The 24410-nt window shown below is 35.6% G+C and overlaps 1 protein-coding gene across 1 annotated transcript in view; it reads left to right on the forward strand.

The window, feature by feature from the left end:
* TEX11 (testis expressed 11) overlaps positions 1-24410 on the forward strand; it is a 355345-nt gene that overhangs the window by 292552 nt on the left and 38383 nt on the right. The window contains exon 25 of the mRNA XM_046672868.1: positions 11505-11572. Within this exon, the coding sequence (XP_046528824.1) occupies positions 11505-11572 (68 nt within the window). The remainder of the gene's footprint in view (positions 1-11504; positions 11573-24410) is intronic.

Here is a 24410-nt window from a genome sequence, read left to right on the forward strand (position 1 = left end):
AACAGGTTTAAGGTGGTATCTTAGTGTAGTTTTGATTTGTCTTTCCCTGATGATTAGTGATGTTGAACATCTTTTCATGTGTTTATTGGCCCTCTGTATATCTTCTTTGTAAAAATGTCTGTTGATATCCTCTGTCCATTTTTTGATCAGGCTGTTTGTTTTTTTGTAGTTCAATTGTGTGAGTTCCTTATATATTATGGAGATTAACCCCTTGTCGAATATATGATTTGCAAATATTTTCTCCCAATTAGTGGGTTGTCTTTTTGTTTTGATCCTAGTTTCTTTTGCCTTGCAGAACCTCTTTAGTCTGAGGAACACCAACTTGTTTATGTTTTCTTTTGTTTCCCTTGTCTGAGTAGACATGGTATTCGAAAAGATCCTTTTAATTTCGCTGTCAAAGAGTGTACTACCTATATTATCTTCCAGGAGTTTTATGGTTTCAGGACTTATGTCCAAGTCTTTGATCCATTTTGAGTTTATTTTTGTGTATGGTGTGAGATAATGGTCTAGTTTCATTCTTTTGCATGTAGCTGTCCAGTTTTCCTAACACCATGTATTGAAGAGACTATTTTTTCTCCATTTTATGTTCTTGGCACCTTTGCCAAAGATTAGCTGTCCGTGGATGTGTGGTTTTACTTCTGGGCTGTCAGTTCTGTTCCACTGATCTGTGTGCCTGTTTTTGTACCAGTACCATGCTGTTTTGATAACTATGGCTTTGTAGTACATATTGAAGTCAGGGATTATGATGCCTCCAACTTTGTTCTTTTTTCTCAGGATGGCTTTAACAATTCGGGGTCTTTGGTGGCCCAATATGAATTTTGGGATTTGCTCTATTTCCATGAAGAATGTCATTGGGATTCTGATTGGGATTGCATTGAATCTATGGATTGCTTGGGTAGTATGGACATTTTAACTATGTTTATTCTTCCAATCCATGTGCATGGAATCTCTTTCCATCTCTTTATGTCATTATCTATTTCTTTCAATAATGTCTTATAGTTTTCATTGTATAAGTCCTTCACCTCCTTGGTTAAATTTTAGATACTTTATTCTTTTTGTTGCAATTGTAAATGGAATTGTATGTTTGAGTTCTCTTTTTGTAAGTTCATTATTAGAGTATGGAAATGCGACTGATTTTTATAAGTTGATTTTGTACCCTGCAACTTTACTGTAGTTGTTACTTATTTCTAATAGCTTTCTGATGGATTCTTTAGGGTTTTCTGTATATCATGTCATGTGCCAACAGCAAGAGTTTCACTTCTTCACTGCCTATTTGGATTCCTTTTATTCCACCTCTTACCTAATTGCTCTGGCTGAAACCTCCAGTACTATGTTGAACAAGAGTGGTGAAAGTGGGCCTCCTTGTCTTGTTCCTGTTCTCAGAGGGTTGGTGTTCAGTTTTTGCCCATTGAGTATGATGTTGGCTGTGGGTTTGTCTTATGTGGCCTTTATTATGTTGAGGTAATTTCCTTCTATCCCCATTTTGTTGAGTTTGTATCATAAATGGCTGTTGGATCTTGTCAAATGCTTTCTCTGCATCTATTGAGATGATCATGTGGTTTTTATTCCTCAGTTGGTTGATGTGGTGTATCACGCTGATTGATTTGGGGATGTTGAACCATCCCTGTGTCCCTGGTTTAAATCCCACTTGATCATGATGTATGATCTTTTTGATGTATTGCTGTATTTGGGTTGCCAATATTTTGTTGAGGATTTTTGCATCTATGTTCATCAGTGATATTGGCCTGTAGTTTTCCTTTTGTGTGTTGTCCTTGTCAGGCTTTGGTGTCAGAATGATGTTGGCCTCATAGAATGTGTTAGGAAGTGTTCCATCTTCCCTAATTTTTTGGAATAGCTTGAGAAGGATAGGTATTAAGTCGTCTCCGAAAGTTTGGTAGAATTCTCCAGGGAAGCCATTTGCTCCTGGGCTTTTATTGTTGGGGATGCTTTTGATTACTGTTTCCATCTCTTTACTTGTGATTGGTCTATTCAGATTATCTATTTCTTCTTGGTTCAGCTTTGGGAGTTTGTAAGAGTCTAAGAATTTATCCATTTCCTCTAGATTGTTCATTTTGTTGACATAGCTTTTTGTAGTATTCTCTTATAATCCATTGTATCTCTGTGGTATCCATTGTTATTTCTCCTCTTTCATTTCTAATTTTATTTACCTGAGCTTTCTCTCTTTTTTTATTTGTAAGTCTGGCTAGGGGTTTGTCAATTTTCTTTATCTCCTCAAAGAACCAGCTCTGTGTTTCATTGATCCATTCTATTGCCTTTTTTGTTTCAATAGCATTTATTTCTGTTCTGATTTTTATTATTTCTCTCCTTCTTCTGACTTTAGGCTTTATTCTTCTTTTTCTAATTCAGTTAGGTGTAGTTTGAGATTGCTTATTTGGGATTTTTCTTATTTGTTAAGGTGAGCTTGTACTGCGATGAATTTCCCTCTTACTATGGCTTTTGCTTCATTCCATATGAGTTGGTACGGCATGTTTTCATTTTCATTTTTCTCCAGATATTTTTTTATTTCTCCTTTAATTTCTTCAGTGATCCATTGGTTGTTCAGTAGCCTGTTGTTTAGTCTCCACATCTTTGTCCCTTTCTCAGTTTTTTTCTTGTAATTAATTTCCAGCTTCATGGCATTGTGATTGGAAAATATGCTTGTTGTTATTTCAGTTTTCTTAAACTTACTGAGGCTTGCCTTGTTTCCAAACATGTGGTGTACCCTTGAGAATGTTCCATGCGCTCTTGAGAAGAATGTGTATTCTGCTGTTTTTGTATGGAGTGTTCTATATATGTCTGTTAAGTCCACCTGGTCTAGCTTTTCATTTAATTCCCCTGTTTCCTTGTTGATTTTCTGTCTGGATGATCTATCCAGTGATGTGAGTGGAGTGTTGAGGTCCCCTACTATTATTGTGTTATTATTAATGTCTTCTTTTAGATTTGTTAATAGTTGCTTTACGTACTTTGGTGCTCCTGTGTTGGGTGCATAGATATTTATAAGTGTTATGTCTTCTTGGTGGAATGTCCCTTTGATCATTATATACTGCCTGTCTTCTTCTCTCTTTACCTGTCTTATATTGAAGTCTACTTTGTCTAAGTATTGCAATACCTGCTTTCTTTTGTTTGCCATTAGCTTGGAATATCGTCTTCCATCCCTTTACTCTGAGCCCATGTTTGTCATTGGAGCTGAGATGTGTTTTCTGGAGGCAACATATTGTTGGGTCTTGTTCTCTAATCCATCTCACCACTCTGCATCTTTTTATTGGAGAATTTAATCCATTTACGTTTAGGGTGATTATCAATATATGAGACTTAATGCTGCCATTTTATCACTTCTTTTCTGGTTCTCCTGCATTTTCTTGTTTCTCCTCCTGTGTTTTTTGGTCTACCAATTGAGTTATGTAGTGTTTTACGTTGTGTTTGTTTTCTCCTTATTTATTATTTGTGTCTGTGTTCTGCTTTTTTGTTTAGTGGTTACCATGAGGTTTGTATTCAAAATCTCGTAGATAAGATAGTCCATTTTCTGATGACCTCTTATTTCCTTAGACTAAACCAATTCAGTCCCTTTCCTCCTCCCCTCCTAAGTTGTTTTTCTCACATCATATTCCATCTTGTGTTGTGAGTTTGTGATTAAAATGACAAGCTTATCTTTGTTTTTGGCATTTTCCTTCCCTGTATCTTTAATGCCATTCTTGAGTATTTGCTAACCTGTTCTGATATTTAGCTATAATTTTCTGATTTGGGCTACCTATTTATCTCCTTACTCTGTGCTTTGTGACCAGTTTCTCTCTTTTTTTTCATGTTTGAGGGCCTTCTTTGGGATTTCTTGTAGGGGGTGCCTCGTGGCTATGAACTACCTTAGCTTTTGTATATCTGGGAAAGTTTTTATTTCTCCATCATATCTGAAGGATATCTTTGCTGGATAGAGTATTCTTGGCTGAAAGTTTTTGTCCTTCAATGATTTGAATATGTCATTGCAGTCTCTCCGAGCCTGTAAGGTTTCTGCAGAGAAATCTGAAAGCCTGGTAGGGGTTCCTTTGTAGGTTATTTTCTTCTGCCTTGCTGCCCTTAGCATTCTTTCTTTGTCATTCACTTTTGCCAGTTTCACTACTATATGCCTTGCAGTAGGTCTTTTTACATTGACATATTTAGGAGATCTGATAGGCTCTTCCACATGGATTTCCATCCCCTTCCCTAGGTTTGGGAAGTTCTCTGCTATGATTTCTTTGAACAAACTTTCTGCTTCATTCTCCTTCTCTTCTTCCTCTTGAATACCTATAATTCTTATGTTGCATTTCCTAATTGAGTTGGATATTTCTCAGAGATTTTCTTTGTTTCTTTTTAGTCTTAGTTCTCTCTCCTCCTCTATCTGGAGCATTTCAACATATCTATCCTGGATTATGCTGATTTGCTCCTCTATGATTTCTGCTTGAGCATTCAGGGAATCCATATTTTGTTTTATCTCTTCCATTGTGTCTTTCATCTCCAATATTTCTGATTGAGTCTTCTTTATAGTCTCAATCTCTTTTGTGACATAGCTCCTGAACTCGTTCAATTGTTTCTCTATATTCTCTTTTAACTTGTTGAGTTTTTTGATGATAGCTATTTTCAATTCTCTGTCATTTAGGTTACATATTTCTGTGTCCTCAGGACTTATTTCTGGGTACTTGTCAGTTTCTCTCTGGTCTGGAGATTTAACATAATTTTTGATACTGCTAGAGGACATGGCTCTGTTTTTGCACATCATGGTTTTATTTGGTCGCAGTTATTGCCTCTCGCCACTGGGTGGTGATCAAGAGCCACATGTTCTGAGCCCTCTGTGTTCCTCCGAGATCTCAGGCACTGGAGCTAGCACTGGGCAGGTGGGGAAGAGGGGCACTTTCTTCTACATGCTCTTGGGGCTTTCTTGCTCTGCCCTCATCTGCTCTCCTGGGGTGTTGGCTTGATGAGGTCACCCCCGCATTAGCTTTCACCTCAGTAGGGTCTTTCTCCTAGGCTGCAATGGCCCTCGGAGCTCTTTGGTGTTCCCATGAACAAACATCCCTTCCCCTCTTCCTTCCCTCTCAGAGGCTGCCCGCAGTCCCAGATCCCAGTCTTTTGGGGAAGGAATGAAGTTTTCTCTTACCCTGTTCCACCTCCTCTGAGGGGGGCTCCAGCCTCTCTGCCTTCTGTCATATGGCTGCATGGGTCTCTCAGACGTCTTTTTTGTTGTGTTTGGATGTCCTCTGTTGGAGTGTGAATGTCTTTTTCCTTGTATGGTGGAGAGGGGAGATTACTAGGAAAGCTTACTCTGCCATGATGCCGATGTCACTCCTCACAAATGTTTAAGTACAATCATCAATTATTGTGTTTGTTTGTAACAACTGTTCTCTTTTTTTCTGTGTTCTTTCTCTTGCACAAACTTATGTTTCCTAAGAACTCCCTAACCTAGTAACCCTTCTAAAATCTTCTTTGCTTTTGAAAGGATATCTATTTGGATAATTAAAGATGCAGTTCTGCCTTTTACCATCTAACTCTAGTCTCTATGAATTAGACCACGGTGCTCTGTCTGTCTAATGAAGACTTGTTGAATTCTATTATATATATATCTGTCCCTTGTTCTCTAAATCCTCATAAATTGGAGTATTTCCAAATAAGTAAATGATGAAGAAATATAGACTGCATAGTCCTATCAAAATTGTCTCTACTCTCCTGAGTATGAGTTAGGGGAAGTGAAGGATGCTTTAAAAAAATAGAGTAATTGTAATTTATGAAAGAACCACATCTTTTTCCTAAATCAGGCTGGATAAACTACTGCTAACTGGCCAAATCAGTCACACGGCCTGTTTTTCTACAGCCTCAGAGTTGAGAATGGTTTTTACATTGGTAAAAGATTACGAAGAAAAATATGTGAAAGTGAGTTTATGTGGCTGGCAAAGCCTAAAATATTTGCTGTCTGGACTTTTACAGGAAAGTATCCTGACCCCATCTTAGATCTTTTTTTTTTGAGCTTTTTTTGTTTGTTTGTTTTGAGGACGATTAGCCCTGAGCTAACATCCGTGCCCATCTTCCTCTACTTTATATGTGGGACGCCTGCCACAGCATGGCTTGCTGAGCAGTGCCATGTCTGCACCTGGGATCCAAACCAGTGAACCCCCAGCCACTGAAGCAGAACGTGTGCACTTAACCACTGTGCCACCAGGCCAGCCCCTAAGATTATTTTTTAACAGACTTATTGAGGTATAATTCACATACCTTACAATTCACCCATTTAAAGTATAGAATTTAATCCTCATATTCACAGAGTTGTGCAACTATCAACATAATCTAATTTTAGAACATTTTCATCACTCTAAAAATAAACCTCTCACCCATTTTCAGTCACTCCCCATCCCTACCACCAGTCCTAGGCAACCACTAATGTACTTTCTATCTCTATAGATTTGCCCGTTATGGATATTTCATATAAATGTCATCATATGATTTACAGTCTTTTCTAACTGACTCTTTTTATAATTTTTCAATGTTTTCTAGGTTCTCCATGTTGTAACTTGGATCAGTACTTCATTCCTTTTATGGCTGAATAATATTCCATTGTATGAATATACCACATTTTGTTTATCCATTCATCCATTGATAGATATTGGGTTTTTCCAATTTTCAGCTATTATGAATAAAGCTGTGATGAAGATTCATGTACAGAGTTTGTGTGGATATGTGTTTTTATTTGTCTTGAATATATACGTAGGATTAGAATTGCTGGGTCATATGGTAACTGTGTTTAATCATTTCAGGAACTCCCAGATTGTCTTCCAAAGCAGCTGCACCATTTTATATTCCCACCATCACTGGATGAGGGGGTCCACTTTCTCTACCTCCTTGCCACCACTATTATGTCCTTTGGATTATGGCCATCCTAGTGAATATGAAGTGCTATCTCATTGCAGTTTTGATTTGCATTTCCCTAATGACTAATGATGCCATTACTAATGACATCATGACTAATGACAAAAGATGTTGAGCATCTTTTCATGTCCTTTTTGTCATTTATATATCTCCTTTGGAAAATGTCTATTCAGATTTTTTGCCCATTTTTAATAGGGTTATTTGTCTTTTTATTATTGAGTTCTAATAGTTCTTTGTATATTCTTGATACTAGACTCTTATCAGATAGGATTTGTGATTATTCTCTCATATTATGTGAGTTATCTTTTCCTTTTCTTGCTGTTGTCCTTGGAAGCACAAACATTTTTAATTTTCATGATGCCTATTTTATTTATTTTGTTGTTGTTGCTTGTGCTTTTGGTGTTGTGTCTAAGTCCATTGCCTAATCCAAGGTCCTGAAGGCTCATCCCTAAGAGTTTTGTATTTTTAGTTCTTACATTTAGGTCTGTGATCCATTTTGAGTTAATTTTTGTGTATGGTATAAGATAGGGGTCCAACTTTATTCTCTTGCACTTGAACATCCAGTTCATTTGTTGAAGACTACTTTTTCCCACTGCATTATCCTGGCACCCTTATTGAAAACCAATTGACCATAAATGAGAAGGTTTATTTCTAGAACCTCAGTTCTATTCCATTGATGCCTATGTCTATCCCTATGGCAATACCACACTGTTTTTATTATTGTAGCTTTGAGTAAGTTTTGAAAGAAGGATGTGTTAGTATTCCAACTTTGTTCTTCTTTTTCAAGATTATTTAGCTATTCTGGATCCCTTGAATTTCCATATGAATGTTAGGTTCAACTTGTCAATTTACGCAAAAAAGCCAGCTGAGATTTTGATAGGTATTGCACTGAATCTTTAGATCAATTTAGATCTAAATTGCAATCTAAACAATATTAAGTCTTATAACCCATGAATATGGAATATTTTTCCTTTTATTTAGGTCTTTAATTTCTTCCAACTATGTTTTGTAGTTTTCAGAGTATAAATTTTTTTTCTTCTTTCTTTTTTGTAGTCTATTCAGATTTTTCATCTCTTTTTGAGTCAGTTTCAGTAGTTTATGTTTCTAGAAATGTGTCCATTACAATCTAAGTTATCTAATTTGTTGGCTTACAGTTGTTCATGGGATTCCCTTATAATCATCCTTTTTATTTCTGTAAGGTCATTAATGGTCCCCACTCTTTCGCTCCTCATTTTAGTCATTTGTGTCTTCTCTCCTTTTTTCTTAATCACTTTATGCAAAGGTTTATCAGTTTTGTTGCTTTTTTTCAAGAACTAACTTTTGGTTTCATTTTTTTCCCTATTATGTTTCTAGTGTCTATTTCATTAATTCCCACTCTAATCTTTATTATTTTCTTCCTTTTGGTTGCTTAAGGTTTGGTTTGCTCTTTTTTTTTTTCCAGTTCCTTAAGGTGAATGTTTAGGTTATTGATTTATTTCTTCTTTTTCTAATCAGCTTTTATAGCTATAAATTTCCCACTAAGCACTGTGTCTTAGTCTGTTTGAGATACTGTAATAAAATACCACAGACTGGGTAAGCTTATAAACAACAGAAATTTATTTCTCAGTTCCAGAGGCTGGAAGTCCAAGATCAAGGTGCCAGCATGGTTGAATACTTTGGTGAGGGCCCTCTTCTCGGTTCATAACCGGCACCTTCTTGCTGTGTCCTCACATGGTAGAAAGGGCTAGGGATCTCTCTGGAGCCTCTTATAAAACGCACAAATCCCATTCATGAGAGCCCCATCCTTATGACTTTAGCACCCCCCAAGGTCCCCACCTACTAATACCATCACCTTTGGGGATTAAGATTTCAACATATGAATTTGGGGAGGATACATTCAGACCATAGCACACTGCTTGAACAGTGTCCCCTGAATTTTGGTATGTTGTGTTTTTCTTTTCATTCATCTGAAAGTATTTTCTAATTTTCATTGTGATTTTTTTCTTTGACCCATTGTTTATTTAGGAATCTGTTGTTTAATATCCATATATTTGTGAATTTCCCAAATTTTATTCTTTTATTGATTTCTAATCTTATTCCACTATGGTTAGCATACATATTTTGTGTGACTTCAAGTTATTTTAAATTTATTTGGAGCCAGCTCTGATGGCCTAGTGGTTAACGTTTGGCGTGCTCTGCTTCAGCGGCCCGGATTCAGTTCCTAGGCGCAGAACTACACCACTCGTCTGTCAGTAGCTGTGCTGTGGTGGTGGCTCATGGAAGAACTAGAAGGGCTTACAACTATGTACTGGGGCTTTGGGGAGGAAAAAAAAAGAGGAAGATTGGCAACAGATGTTAGCTTAGGGCTAGTCTTTCCTAGCCAAAAAGAAATTTATTTGAAGTTTGTGTTGTGGCCTAGCATATATGGTCTATCCTGGAGAAAGTGCCATGTATGCTTGAGAAGAATGTGTATTCTTCATGGGTTGGTAGAATGGTCTATGGATATCTGTTAAGTATATAATTGCTTTTATAAACAGTTAAAAGAAGAAAAAAGAAATACATATTTATGCTGTCTTTTATAGTTGCATAATTACTTTTACCAGTGCACTTTGCTTTTTCATTTGGATTCAAATTACTATCTGGTGTCCCTTTCTTTCAGCCTGAAGAACTTCTCTTAGCATTTTTGTAAAACGGTTCTGCTAGCAACAAATTCTCTAAACTTTTGTTTATCTTGGAATTTACTGTGCTTTCAGTTCTGAAAGATAGTTTTGCTGGATATTAGATTCTTAGGTTGACTGTTATCTTATTTCATCACATTGAATATGTTATCCCACTGCCTTCTTTATTTATAGTCTATATTTGCTGAGACATTGTTATCATACCTTTCTTAAGGGTGGCTTCCTTTAGTTGTTTGAACATATTTAAAATAGCTACTTTGAAATCTGTGTCTGCTAAATTCAGCATCTGGACCTTTCCAAAGTCAGTTCCTGTTGCCTGCTCTTTTCCTGCATATGGGTCATACTTTTCTGTTGCTTTGCATACCTCATAATTTTTGGTTGAAAAACGGACATTTTAGGTAATATATTGGAGCATCTTTGGATACTGCTTCCCCCTCTGGGGCTTGTTCTTGTTAATATTTGCTTGTTTATTTGTTCAGTGACTTGGCTGGGCTAGTTCAGTGAAGTCTATTTCCCCACTGTACAGAAATGTACAGCTTCTGATACCACTCCTTGGAGATCACAGTGTTTGCCTGTGCAGTTACCCTGACCCCTCCCCTGCAGAGGGATGAAAGTGGTTTTAGCAGGGTTATTTTTTACTCTCTTTCCCAGATCTCCATGTTAAACTGCTGAATGATCTTCTTCTATTGGTATCCCACCCAGATGTTATTCTTGACTAATTACTAGGTGATTGCTCTGTATGTGTGTGTGTGTATGTGTGTTTGAAAATGCTCTTTGGCATAAATTGCTCCACAGTCTGATCCAATTAAAGTAAGGCCCCTTTGAAGGGGTAGGTATCTTCTTAGCTTTCTTTTCCCCTGGTTCTCTCTGTAAACTTCTAGCTGGTCTACTGTTTTGCTTGTTGACATCATTGAGCTACCAGACTCCTCTTAATTGCTCAACACCAAAATCTCCATGGTTTTTTATAGTACACTTAGACTTGAACTTCCCTAAGTTCTGTTCCAATTAAAGTCAGTCCCCTTAGGGAGAGCTATAGAGCTCACTCTTCTAATGACCTGCCTCTCCTCCTGAGCAGAAACTCTATACCACTGTTTTGGAGCTGGAGGTGGGGACAGTGGCCCATTTCTATCAGGATGACAGTCCAGCTCTATGAGTTGGGGGCTAGACGGGAGTTGTAGTCCCTGGCATTCTTGGCCTGCCTCTCCCAGCATGAAAACTCTATCCTATATGCAAGCTGAGGTGAGGGCAATTGAGACCCAGTATTCTCAATTTGCCATGCCTGATATAGGGACTGGGTAGAGGAAAAGAACTCCAGCCTCTCAGTTGTACTTGTTTATAATAGAGCTTCTGCAGTACAGACCTGGGGCAGGGGGATGAGAAGTACTGGCAGCATGCCCCTTCTGGGAATCCCCTGGAAGCTGAGGGTAGAGGGAGCCTCATCTTCTTGGCCTCACCCACCTAAAGTAGTGCTTACATCACACTGAGCTGGGGAGGTTGATGAGCTCATTGTTCTTACTGAGACTTCATAAATTTCCTGGAATAGATATTTCCCCATTTGCTATATGCCCTTTTGGCAATTTCCTAAGCCTTTACATGATCGTGTTTTATAATTTTCGCCTCTTATGGTTGTTTTGCTGGGGAGAGTGTCCATGGAGCTCCTCACACCACCATTCTGGAAGTGCTTCTCTTTTGTCCTAGATTATTAAAGAAAATGATAATGCTCAAGATTATCTGTTTAATCCTCCTTTTCCTGGGACATAAAGGAAAAGTACGAATAGAGGTTAATATTTCTATATAAATTCCAGGATGTCTAGTTTAAACTATCATTTTATTTTTAACTGTTTTTAATGAAAATGATGTGAGATTATTTTAATTTGCTTAATTAAAATTAAAATTTAATTTAATTTGCTTTAATAGCTTAACTTGCTAATTTTCTCATTGCATTGTTGCCAAATAGACCAGGTTACTGAATCGTGCACTTGAACAGATCCATAAATGCAGAGACATCTGGAATCTCCTGAAAGAAACAGGTACAGTGGGAACTAGGAGCTCGGTAACACAGTTATGAAGGGTGTTTCATATCTGAGTAACCCAGTCTTTTATCACCAGAAATTTGTGCCACTGCAGTACTTGATAACCAGTCAAATGCTTCTTTAAAAACTAATTTTTCCCCAGTGTATGTCTATGTTTTGACTCTATCACACACTACTTGGAGTAAGAATATTTTTTACTTTGCTTTTTATAGAACTGTAGTATTGAATATAAAAGTAGGATCATTATTGTTCAATATGACATTATTGCTCTTAGGTCACTAGATTTATGTCTAATTTAATCAAGATTTAACTCTAACTAAATAGTCTGCCACACCACAATCACTATCAGATACTGCTAACATAAAATAATCAAAATAGTAGCAAACTTTTTGAAGTTATGTGGTAGCTTACTACTGTTTCCTCATTAAGGATGGTATTGGCTTTAGGTTTAGATAGACTTTTTTTTACATTGTGTCCATCTGTTCCTGTTTTAGTTAGAATTTTTTAAAAAATCAATAGATATTGAATTGAATTACATGCCTTTTCAGCTTCTATAGAGATAATCATATGGTTTTTCTCATTTGAAGTATTAATATATTAAATTATAATAATATATTTCCTAAAATTGTCATTGTTGCATCTATGCATTTCTGTGATCCTATTTGGTCATGGGGTGCTATTACTTTTAAAATGTTGATGAACTGGTTTCATAATATTTAGAAATTATTGGTCTGTCATTTTCTTTTAGTGTATATATGGTATCTTTGATGGATTTTGGTATCAAGCTATAGGAATGATAAGGAAGAACATAAACATAAGATTTAATTCATCCCTCTCAATCTATAATAGGCATTTAAAGGAATAAAAACAACAAAAAGAAAGGATAGAGAATACCTAAATAATATACTTAGTATAGAAGATTTAATAGAAATATACTCTATAACCTGAAAATAGAAAACTCATCTTCTTTTCACGTGCCCTTTGAACATTTACAAAATTGATTACAAGGAAAACCTGAATAAATTCCAAGATGTAAAAAATAAAACAGACAACATTATTTGACCACAATGCAGTAAAACTAGAAATTAATAATGGAATCAGGAAACAAAACCCTTGATTATGAAAATACCTCGTAACAGAATCTAAAGTGCTAAAGCAGTGCTCAGAGTGAAATTCATAGCTTCAAGGACTTTAATTTTAAAAGTATGTCAGAATGCTAGGTATCCACTGAAAAATCTATTTCTTCTTTCTGGGAACACAGCTAGACTCTCTCTGTACATATCTATATATGTCTATATCTATTTCTATCTTTATCTATCTATGTCATTTTGTTGTTATTACCATCGAGTTGATTCTGACTCCTAGCGAGCCTGTGTATAGCAGAGTGGAACCCTGCCAGGTCTTTTTGCACCATCCTCTCACCTTCTGGCACTACATCAGACAGTGCTCAGCTGCTATTCATAGGGTTTTCATGGCCAATTTTTTTGGAAGTGGGTGGTCAGATCTTCTTCCTAGTCTGTCTTAGTCTGGAAGCTCTGCTGAAACCTGTCCATCATGGGTGACCCTGCTGGTATTTGAAATACCAGTGGCATAGCTTTCAGCATCACAGCAACACACAGCCACTACAGTATGACAACCAACAAACAGGTAGTGTGGTTCCGTGACTGGGAAATGAACCCAGGCTACAGGGGTAAGTGCGCCAAATCTTAACCATTAGACCACCAGGGCTGGCTATCTATGTCATTAGGGAATTGCAAATTAAAACAACAATAAGATACCACTACATATCTATTAGAATGGCAAAAATCCAAAACACTGACAATACCAAATGGTGGTGAGTATGTGGAGCAACAGGAACTCTCATTCATTGCTGGTGGGGATGCAAAATGGTACAGCCACTTTGGAAGACACTTTGGCAGTTTCTTACAAAACTAAACTTACTTTTACCATACAATCCAGCAACTGTGATCCTTGGTATTCACCCAAGTGAATTGAAAATTTATGTCTATGCAACGACCTACACATGAATGTTTATAGAAGCTCTATTCATAATTGCTAAAACTTGAAAGCAACCAAGATATCCTTCAGTAGGTGAATGGATAAATAAACTATGGTATATCCAAACAATGAAATATCATTCAGAGCTAAGAAAAAATGAGCTAGTAAGCCATGAAAAGATATGGAGGGAACTTAAATACATATTACTAAGTGAAAGAAGCCAATCTGAAAAGGCTCCATACTATATGATTCCAGCTATATGACATTACAGAAAAGACAAAACTATGGTTTGCTAGGGGTTAGTTGGGGAGGGAGGGATGAATAGATAGAACACAGAGAATTGTTAGGGCAGTGAAACTGTTCTGTATGATACTACAATGGTGGATACATGTCATTATGTATTTGTCAAAACCCATAGAATGTACACCACCAAGAGTGAACCCCAATGTAAACTATGGACTTTTGGTGAAGATAATGTGTCATTGTAGGTTCAATGATTATAACAAATGTACCATTATGGTGTGGGATGGCAATAGTGGGGGAGGTTTGGGGGGGGGGCAGGATAGGATGTATACATGAACTGTCTGTACCTTCTGCTCAATTTTGCTGTGAATCTAAGACTGCTTGAAAGGAATAGCTATTATCAAAAAGACAGGAGACAACAAATGCTGGTGAGGATGCAGAGAAAAGGGAACCCTTGTGCACTGTTAGTGGGCATATAAATTCGTACAGCCACTTTGGAAAACAGTATGGAGGGCCCTCAAAAAATTAAAAATAGAACTACTACATCATCCAAAAATTTCACTTCTGGGTATATATCCTAAGGAAATGAAATCAGTATCTCAAAGAGATATCTGCACCCCCATGTTCATTGCAGCATCATTCACAATAATCAAGACATGGAAATAATCCAAGTGTCCAGCAAAGGATGAATGGATTAAAAAAATGCGGGGTGTATGTGTGTATATATATATAAACAATGGAATATTTAGCCTTAAAAAAGAAGGAAATCCTGCCATTTGTGACAACATGGATGAACCTGGAGGACATTATGCTAAGTGAAATAAGTCAGACAGAGAAAGACAAATACTGTATGATCTAACTTATATGTGGAATCTAAAAAGAAATGACCTCATAGAAACAGAGTAGATTGGTGGTTGCCAGGGGATGGAGGATGGGGGAAATGGCTGATGGTGGTCAAAGGGTACACACTTCCAGTTATAAAATGAATAAGTTTTGGAAACATAATGTACACCATGGTGACTGTAGTTAACAATACTGGATTGTATGTTTGAAAGTTAAGATTTAAGTAAATCTTAAATGTTCTCATGACACACGAAAAATAGTAACTATGTGAGGTGATAGATATGTTAACTTATTGTGACACTCATTTTGCAGTATACACATATATCAAATCATTACATTGTACACCTTAAACTTACACAGTGTTATATGTCAAATATATCTCAGTGAAGCTGGAGAAAAAACCCAGCAACATATAAAAAGAATTATATACCCCCCAAAAAAGGCCGTTGGGTATAGCTCCAGGGATGATGGATTAGAAAATGTTATTAAAAATGGATTTTATTTTAAAGTAAAATAATAAAATAAAATCTATTAACTAAAAAAAATGTGGTAGCTGAATAGATTATACTAGGAAATATCTTCTTCTGGAACATAGTGTACTTTTTCAATATGTAAATTCAAGTATTCCTCTTTTTCTAGAAAATTTTCCAGAACTGTTTTTAACATTTGTTTTTATTTCATTATTTCGGTTTTCTTCTTTGGGGACCCTATGTATGTTTTGGATCTCTTTTACTTGTCTTCCAAATCATTTTCTCTCTTTTTGGAGTTTTAATTTCTATTTTAATTTTTTTGAACACATGTGAAAGATTTTATTTAACTCATTAATTAATAAAGAACCAGTAAGATGTTACAACTGGTTCAAAAGAGAATTAAAACACACACAGGCAATTAGGAAGTGAATTTACAAATATATACAAAACTGTGAATTGTCCGTGTGTGGGAGGGGTTGTTATTTTTTGCTATTCCAAAGCTGGGAAACCAAGGCCAAGAAATTCTCTCTACCAGATTTCACCTGTAGTACTTATAAATTTGAGGAAAGTCATCTCTTCTCAAGGTCCCCCAAATTTTCTAAGGTTCCTAACCTGATGGAAAGTGAACTTCCTACCACATTTATACTGGGACCCTGCAAGTCAGGTACCAGGATAATTCCCTGAGAGGAAATTTGTGGACATTTGCTCCATAAAGTTGAGGTAAGATCAACCTTATTCTTTAAAAGTATATTATCATACCTGATTAAATGACTATCATTCTCAAATATGATACTCCATGTGAGGCCTTGGTTGCACAATCAGTTTGTCCATTTATATCTTGGTTTAAAAAAAAAGGAGGACAGATTCTTATAGAACCTATGCAAATAACTTTATTGCTGTGAAAAGTAGGGAGACTTAGTAAAAGTTTCTGAATTCAGAAGGAGGGGTAGGATGGGGAGAAGGTGAGTGAGAATCATATTTCAAATATTTAGTTTACAGAAGCAGTGTTTACTAAATTGTTTTGAGTACAAATGACTTACAAAGAAAGGGAAAGGATTTTCATACATATTCAGAAAATAGACTATTAAAACAACATCAACAATATTCCAAATAAATAACCACAGTAAAATTTCCCTCATCAATTTATTCAGTCCTATATAATTAGTGTTCTGCTGGATCTTGGGTTAGCAATCTGCTTTCGTGAAGCTGTGTGCTTCTAAACTGGAAAAAAAGAAAAAAGAAAACTGGAAATCCTAAGTGTGCTGGTATGATCTCAGAGTTGCCTATGTACTATCAGCTCAGAAACCTGTACCCAAGAGACACGTCAGTGGTTTGAAATACCTGGTACAGTTCTTTTCTATGAGGCTCTGAGACTGTCCTTTGTTGAAGACACAAATTCTGGCTTGTAATTTGCAGCAGAGTCTTCAGATAAGCATCAGAGTAAAACAAAAATTGTCTGTACATTACAGAGATTTTAATGGCTGTGGTTAATTCAGTAAGGTAATCAATAATATCAGAATGGAGGAAAGTAAAATTCTTTATTGAGGTACAGTGCATAATTATTTCAAAAGAGTTTTTATTGTGGTAATATATATATATATAACATAAAATTTGCCATTTTGACCATTTTTACATATACTATTCAGTGGCGTTAATTACATTCACAATGTTGTGCAAGTATCACTACCATCCATTTCCAAAACTTTTTCATCAGCCCAAACAGAAACTCTGTAACCCATTAATAACTGTCCATTCTCCTTTCTCCCAGCCCCTGGTAACCTCTAATGTACTTTCTGTGTCTATGATTTTGCCCATTCTAGATATTTCATTTAAGTGGAATCATACAATGTTTGTGCCTTTGTGACTGGCTCATTTCACTTAGCATAATGTTTTTAAGGTTCATTCATGTTGTGACATATCAGTACTTCATTCCTTTTTATGGCTGAATAATATTCCATTTTATGGATATACCATGTTTTGTTTATCCATTCATCTGTTGATGGACACTTGGGTTGTTTCCACCTTTTGGCTGCTGTTAACATTGGTGTATAAGTATCTGCTTGAGTCCCTGCTTTCAATTTTTTGGGTCTATATCTAGGAGTGGAATTACTGGGTCAAATGGTAATTCTACATTTAACTTTTTGCGGAACTGCTGAACTGTTTTCCGTAGCAGCTGCACCATTTTCCATTCCCATAAGCACTGAATGAATGAAGGTTCTAATTTCTCCACCTCCTTGCCATCACGTGCTTTGTTTCTTTTGGATTATAGTCATCCTAATCAGTATGATGTGGTATCTCATTGCGGTTTTATTTGCATTTCCCTAATGATTAATGATTAATGATGTTGAGTGGCTTTTCATGTGTTTATTGGCCATTTGTATCTTTTTTGGAAATAAAAAGTCCTCTGCCCATTTAATTGGGTTGTTTGTCTTTTTATTGTTGCATTATATTAAACCTAAAAAGAAAAACCTAAACTTCTTTCCTCGTCCTGTGTCTTTCTTTCCTGTGTGTCTCCTTTACCTTCACACAGAACACTTTACTTCACACACTTCTGGTTACCAAATGTGTGGAGGTTTTTCCCCACACCAAGAAATTCTCTGCAACACCATCTGGGGGTCCTACAATTCAACTCAATTCTGACACTATCTACCTGGAGATAGCATTATATCCCACAGTTCATGGGAACAGTCCCACAAGACTGCCCCCCACACACACTTGAGACTCTAGTCACAAGCCCAAGTTGTTACCTGGGCTTCTGACCAACTGGCTATAGATCGGAGCTCCAATGACCCTTGCCTTGGGTTCGATTAATTTGTTAGAGTGGCTCTCAGAACTCAGGAAAACATTTACTTATGTTTACCAGTGTATTCTAAAGGATATGATAAAGGATACAGATGAACATCCAGATGGAAGAGATGCATGGGGCAAGGTATGTGGGAAGGGCAATGGAGCTTCTATGCCCTCTCAGGGTGTGCCACTTTCCCAGCAACTCCACAAATTCACCAACTCAGAAGCTCTCCCAACTCTGTACTTTTAGGATTTTTATGGAGGCTTCATCATGTAGACATGATCAATCATTAATTCCATTTCCAGCCTTTCAACCTTCTCGAGAATGGGAAGCAGGGCTGAAAATCCCAAGCTCTAATCATGGCTTGGTCTTTCCAGTGACTAGCCCTCATCCAGGAGCCATCCAGGAGCCCACCCAGAGTCATCTCATTAGAACAAAAGACACTCTTGTTACCCAGGAAAGTACAAGGGTTTCAGGAGCTCTGTGTCAGGAACAGAGGTCAAATACCATTATTAGAACAAGAGATGTTCCTGGCATTCTTATCACTTAGGAAATTACGAGAGTTTTAGGAGCTCTGTGCCAGGAACCAGGGGCAGAGACCAATATATATATATTTTCTATTATCTCACAAAACCTTTATCAGATATACCATTTGCAAATATTTTCTCCTATTCTGTAGGTTGTCTTGTCACTTTCTTGATAATGTCGTTTGATGCACAAAAGATTTTAATTTTGATGAAGTCCAATTTATCTACCATTTCTTTTGTTGTCCATGCTTTTCATGTCATATTTAAGGATCCACTGCCAAATCCAAGGTCATGAAGAGTTGCTCCTATGTTTTCTTCTAAGAGATTTATAGTTTTATCTCTTATATTTATGTCATTGATCCATTTGAGTTAATTTTTGTGTATGGTATGAGGTAAGAATCCAGCTTCATTCTTTTGTGTGTGGAAATCCATTTGCCCCAGCACTGTTTTCTGAAGCGACTTTTCTTTTCCCCATTGAGGAGTCTTGACACTATTGTTGAAAATCAATTGGCCATAGAGGTATGGGTTTATTTCTGGATTCTCAATTCTATTCCATTAGTCTGTATGTCTATCTTTATGGCAATACTGTACTGTTTTGATTACTGTTGCTTTGTAGTAAGTTTTGAAATAGGGAAGTGTGAGTCCTCCAACTTTGTTCTTCTTATTAAAGATTACTTTGGCCTTTCGAGGCCCCTTACAATTTCACTTGAATTTGAGGATTGGCTTGTCTGTTTCTGCAAAAAAGGCTGTCAGAATTTGGGTAGGTATTTCTTAGGGTAGCATTGATATCTTAATAATATTAGGTCTTCCAATCCATGAACATGGGATGTCTTTCCATTATTTAGGCCTTCTTTAAGTTCTGTCATCAATGTTTTATAGTTATCAATGTACTAAAACTAAAGGTTAATTGTTGAAAGTTGTTTGTCTTTCACTTCCTTGGCTAAATTTACTCCTAAGTATTTTATCCTTTTGGATGCTATTGTATGTAAATGGAATCATTTTCTTAATTTTCTTTTTGGATTGTTTGTTGCTAGTGTATGGAAACACAACTGATTTTTGCATGTTGACCTTGTACCCTGCAACTTTGCTGAATTCATATCTTTCTTCTGGATTCACTGGGATTTTCTATATATATAGGATCATGTCATCTGTGAACAGCAATAGTTTTACTTCTTCCTTTCTAATGTGGATGGCTTTTAATTTTTTTTTCCTGCCTAATTTCTTTGGCTAGAACTTCCAATGCAATGTTGAATAGCAGCAGTAAAGGCAGGTATCCTTTTCTTGTTCCTGATCTTAGGGAGAAAGCTTTCAGTCTTTCACCATTGATTATGCTACCTGTGAGTTTTTGTTAATGTCCTTTATTAGGTTGAGTATATTCCCTTCTATTCCCAGTTTTATGAGTGTTTTTTTCTTTATCATGAAAAGATCTTGATTTTATTAAATGACTTTTCTGCATCAATTGAGACTATCATGTGTCTTTTTTTTCCTTTGTTCTATTAGTGTAGTATATTACACTGATTGATTTTCTTATGTTGAACCAACCTTGCATTCCTGGGATAAATCTCACTTGATCACAGTGTTTAATCTTTTAATATGTTGTAGGATTTGGTTTACTAGTATTTTGTTGCAGAGTTTTGAATCATTAATCATATAATATAATGGTCTATAATTTTCTTTTTTGTCTTGTCTTAATTTGGCTTTGGTACCAGAGTAATGATGGCTTGAAAGAATGAATTTGGAAACATTCCCTCCTCTTCAATTTTTTTGAAGAATTTGAGAATGGTTAATGTTAATTCTTCTTTAAATTTTTGGTAGAATTCACCAGTGAAGCCACGTGGTCCTGGACTTTTGTTCTTGGGAGGTTTTTATTAGTGATTTTCTTAACTTGTTTTAGATCTGTTGATATTTTCTGTCTCTTCTTAAGTCAATTTAAATAATTTGTGTGCTTGTAGGAATTTGTCATTTCATCTAGGAAATCTAATCTGTTGGCATACAGTAGTTTATAGTAATCTCTTATAATCCTTTTTATTTCTGTAAGGTGGTGGTGAGGTCCCCTCTTTTGTTTCTGATTCTAGTAATGAGTCTTCTCTTTTTTGTTGTGTCAGTCTAGCTAAAGGTTTGTCAATTTTGTTCATCTCTTCAATAAACCAATGGTTTCATTGACTTCTCTATTGTTTTTCTATTCTCTATTTCATTTTTATCTGCTCTTATCTTTATTATTTCCTTCCTTCTTCTTTGGGTTTAGTTTGCTCCTCTTTTTCTAGTTACTCAAGATTTCAAGTTAGGTTATTGCTTTAAAATTTATCTCCTTTTTTAATGTAGGTATTTGTAGCTATAAATTTCCCTCTGAGTAGTGCCTTCATTGCATCCCATAAGTTTTGGTATGTTGTGTTTTATTCATCTCTAGGTATTTTCTCTTCTTTTCTTTTTTTTTTTTTTTTGGTGAGGAAGATTGGCTCTGAATTAACATCTGGTGCCAATCTTCCTCTTTTTGCTTGAGGAAGATTGTTGCTGAGCCAACATCTCTGAAAATCTTCCTCTATTTTGTATGTGGGATGCCACCATAGCATGGCTTGGTGAGTTGTGTGTAGGTCCACACCCAGGATCTGAACCCACAAATCCTGGGCTGCCAAAATGGAGCACGTAAACATAATCACTGTGCCACTGGGCAGGCTCCCATCTCGAGGTGTTTTCTAATTTCTCTTCTCATTTTTTCTTTGACCCATTGGTTGTTTAAGAGTGTGTTGTTTAATTTCCACATATTCGTGAATTTTCCAGTTTTCTTTCTGTTATGGATTTCTAGCTTCATTCCATTGTGGTCAGAGAATATACTTTATATGATTTCAGTCTTAGTACATTTATTGAGACTTGTTTTGTAGCCAAATATATGGTCTATACTGGAGAATATTTCATGAGCACTTGAGAAGAATATGTATTCTGCTGTTCTTGGGTGGAGTATTCTGCATATGTATGTTAGATCTAGTTGGTTTATAGTGTTGTTCATATCATTTCCTTGTTGATCTTCTATCTAGATATTCTGTCCATTATTGAAAGTGGTTCACAAGAGTTATGATTAGTGTTTTTCTGGTGGGTAAAAATATACTATGGACAGAGAAAACAGTCAAAACTTATCTCCAGAAACTGCCATAAAGTATACAATTTCTGAAAATTTTATATTAATAATGTTTTACCTATAATAATTTAACAGCGAGAAGACTGGGCATTTCTTCTGATTTTGCCACTCTTCTCATGCAACTCTTAGAATAGTAACCTATCAAATGAACCTAATTACTTCTTACATTTCTCTCCTTTGTGAGGAGAAAGAGTAAATCTTTTCAGTTATCCAGGAGCCCTTTTGGAAATCTCAAAGATAGTATTAGGTTTCAAAGATATCCTGAAAACTTTATTTTATATTTTCTATATTTCGTATACAACTTTTTGGAAAGCAAAAACAAAAGTGTTGTTGGCAGCAGTTTGGGCACTTGATTAAAATAGGATCATGGGTGCCTGGGAAACAATACTTGGTTACCTATCCAAGCAAAATAATAAGAAAACGTTTAAAAATAAGCACAGGAGGTAATACAATTGTAAAGAGCTTTAGCTCTTTGATAAATGAGGAGATTTTGTTCTTTGCCATTAAATAATCAAGAATGAAGACATGATAAAGACAACATAAAGACCAGAAAATTATTCTGGTAAAACACAGAATTTAGTATTTAGGCATATTACATAGAGGAGAAAGAGTAAGCTTTCATATTGTAAGTGAAGGCATTAATCAGTAAACTAAGGAAGCATTCCCATCAAAATCAAGATTCCTTTGCTACACTTTAATACATTACAGAGCTTTATTTCAGAGTCAGGTTTAAATCAGGGCAAATAAAATTTACTTTCCAAGTCTGTTCTTTGTTATGCTCTTTTATATTATGGAACAAACTGACAACATTTTAGGGGATCTACCAGGTCAAAACTATTTTCATAATAATAATAAGACATATCATTTTTAAAGAGGCCACATGATGTGTGATGTTGTAATAGATTGAATGCAGAAGCAGATATGAGAATCTAACTACTTCTATTAAGCCAGGTGTTAAGGAGCTTTTCACAAGTATATAACAATCTTCTGATTTTTAAAATATAATTATTTTTTTAAAAATTGACATTAACATGCAGTAGGTTTGTCTCAAAATAATTCAATCAGTAAATATATTTAAATTTTCTGTTTTAATTTGTAATATGGTAAATGTTGACAGTTATAACCTCCATATGAAAAATCTCTTTTGACAGTTTTTTCAGAGTGCAAAGGGGTCCTGAGAATAGACAGTTTGAGAAACACTGCTTTAGGTATAAATTACATTTTCCTTTTAAAAAGAAAAGCACATATCCACTTTCACTGTTGTTCATAATATAATTTCAACCACTTGTTTTAACTGTAACTTTTAAGCAAAATAATTTCTATTTCAAAGAGAAAACTTGGAGGGGTGCAATTGAGAACCGTCTCTCGGCCACAAGCATTATAGCAGACTAGCAGAGTTCATGAACACACATAGCCCAGCCTTCTATGACCACACTCATCCCTTTTAAAGAGGAAAAATGAACACACTCATTAACGTGACCCAAAGATATAGCCTTTCCATAGCATAAAAATAAGAATCAATAGTATATAAACTTAAAATTGTGCTTAGTAATCAATGTTTAAGTATTCTATTTTACTTAAAACTTATCTTGGTATCCAGTGATTATCCATTAACTAACAATTTAATATCAGCCAAAAATTTTAATTTAACTAAATATCTTGGAAATTGTTTTAAATCTAGCATACCCAAAACATAGTTACTGCTGAAATAAAAAATTTTTCAGAACAATGATTCAATTTTAGTTGAACACAATTTTCATTTTTCATAATCTTAAATGTTATATATAAGTAATATATAACATCATTTAATCAGTAAACCTATATACATTTAGGAAACAACCCAAGCGAAATAAAATGTACGTTTGTTTTATACTTTATACAAATAAATCACCAAAAAAGACATAGCTCTTTCTTTTAAACCAAAATTATTAAATTAATCTCATTTGCCAAAGACTTACCTTAACTTTGGATTCTTACAATGTTTCTGAGTGGGAAGAATTTTTTTATGGGAATACTTTTAGGTTAGCACATTTAAAGTATTAGAAGTTCAGTGTCTTTTTTGTGGGAACTTTAAGAATATTTGTATATAAGTGCTTATTTATGTCTGTAAAACAATTAGAACAGAGCTCTTTTAATGTAGACTTTATAATCTAATTTATGAATACCTACCAGAGATAGGAAAACATTTCACATTCACACAATGTGAGGTCAAGATCTTTATGAATTATTGACACATAGACACAGACATATAGAGATTTTATGGTTTCAGATCTACAACTTCAGCTACAGGTCAAGAGTATACATAGAAACTCACCAGTCCACATATCCAAGTGCTGTTCTCCTTTCCAGCAGGCATGAAATAATTTATTAATTTGAGCTCAAAATGGACACACAGAAAAACAAAAAAGACTAACAAAATAAATTGTCTGCTTTTTCTTCCCCAGAGACTAGATAATCCATTAATCATTTACAGAGATCACCAAATGCTCAGACCATAAAACCACATTCCAAGTCTTTGCTGCACTGCCAAAGGGGAATAACTTATTGGCTATACACAAACCAGAAACAAAAACAAAACATAAACTCAATAGAAAAGAAAAAAGAGATTCATTAAAGTTTAATTGGCACTTGGAATTCAATCTGGGAGCCAAGGAAAAATGAATTCAAGCAGTCCATGAGTTGCACTTCTCCAGCAACACAATTTACCTGCTTCTGTCAACTGTATCTATGGGGCATTTTGGTCAATAATATTTTAAAGATATAACCATGACTCTCACACGAGTGTAAAATAAACATATGTCAAAGATTTTATGTAACTCATTAATTGACGAGG

The sequence above is a fragment of the Equus quagga genome, chromosome 10, assembly GCF_021613505.1.
Source record: "Equus quagga isolate Etosha38 chromosome 10, UCLA_HA_Equagga_1.0, whole genome shotgun sequence".
Classification (NCBI taxonomy): Eukaryota; Metazoa; Chordata; class Mammalia; order Perissodactyla; family Equidae; genus Equus; species Equus quagga.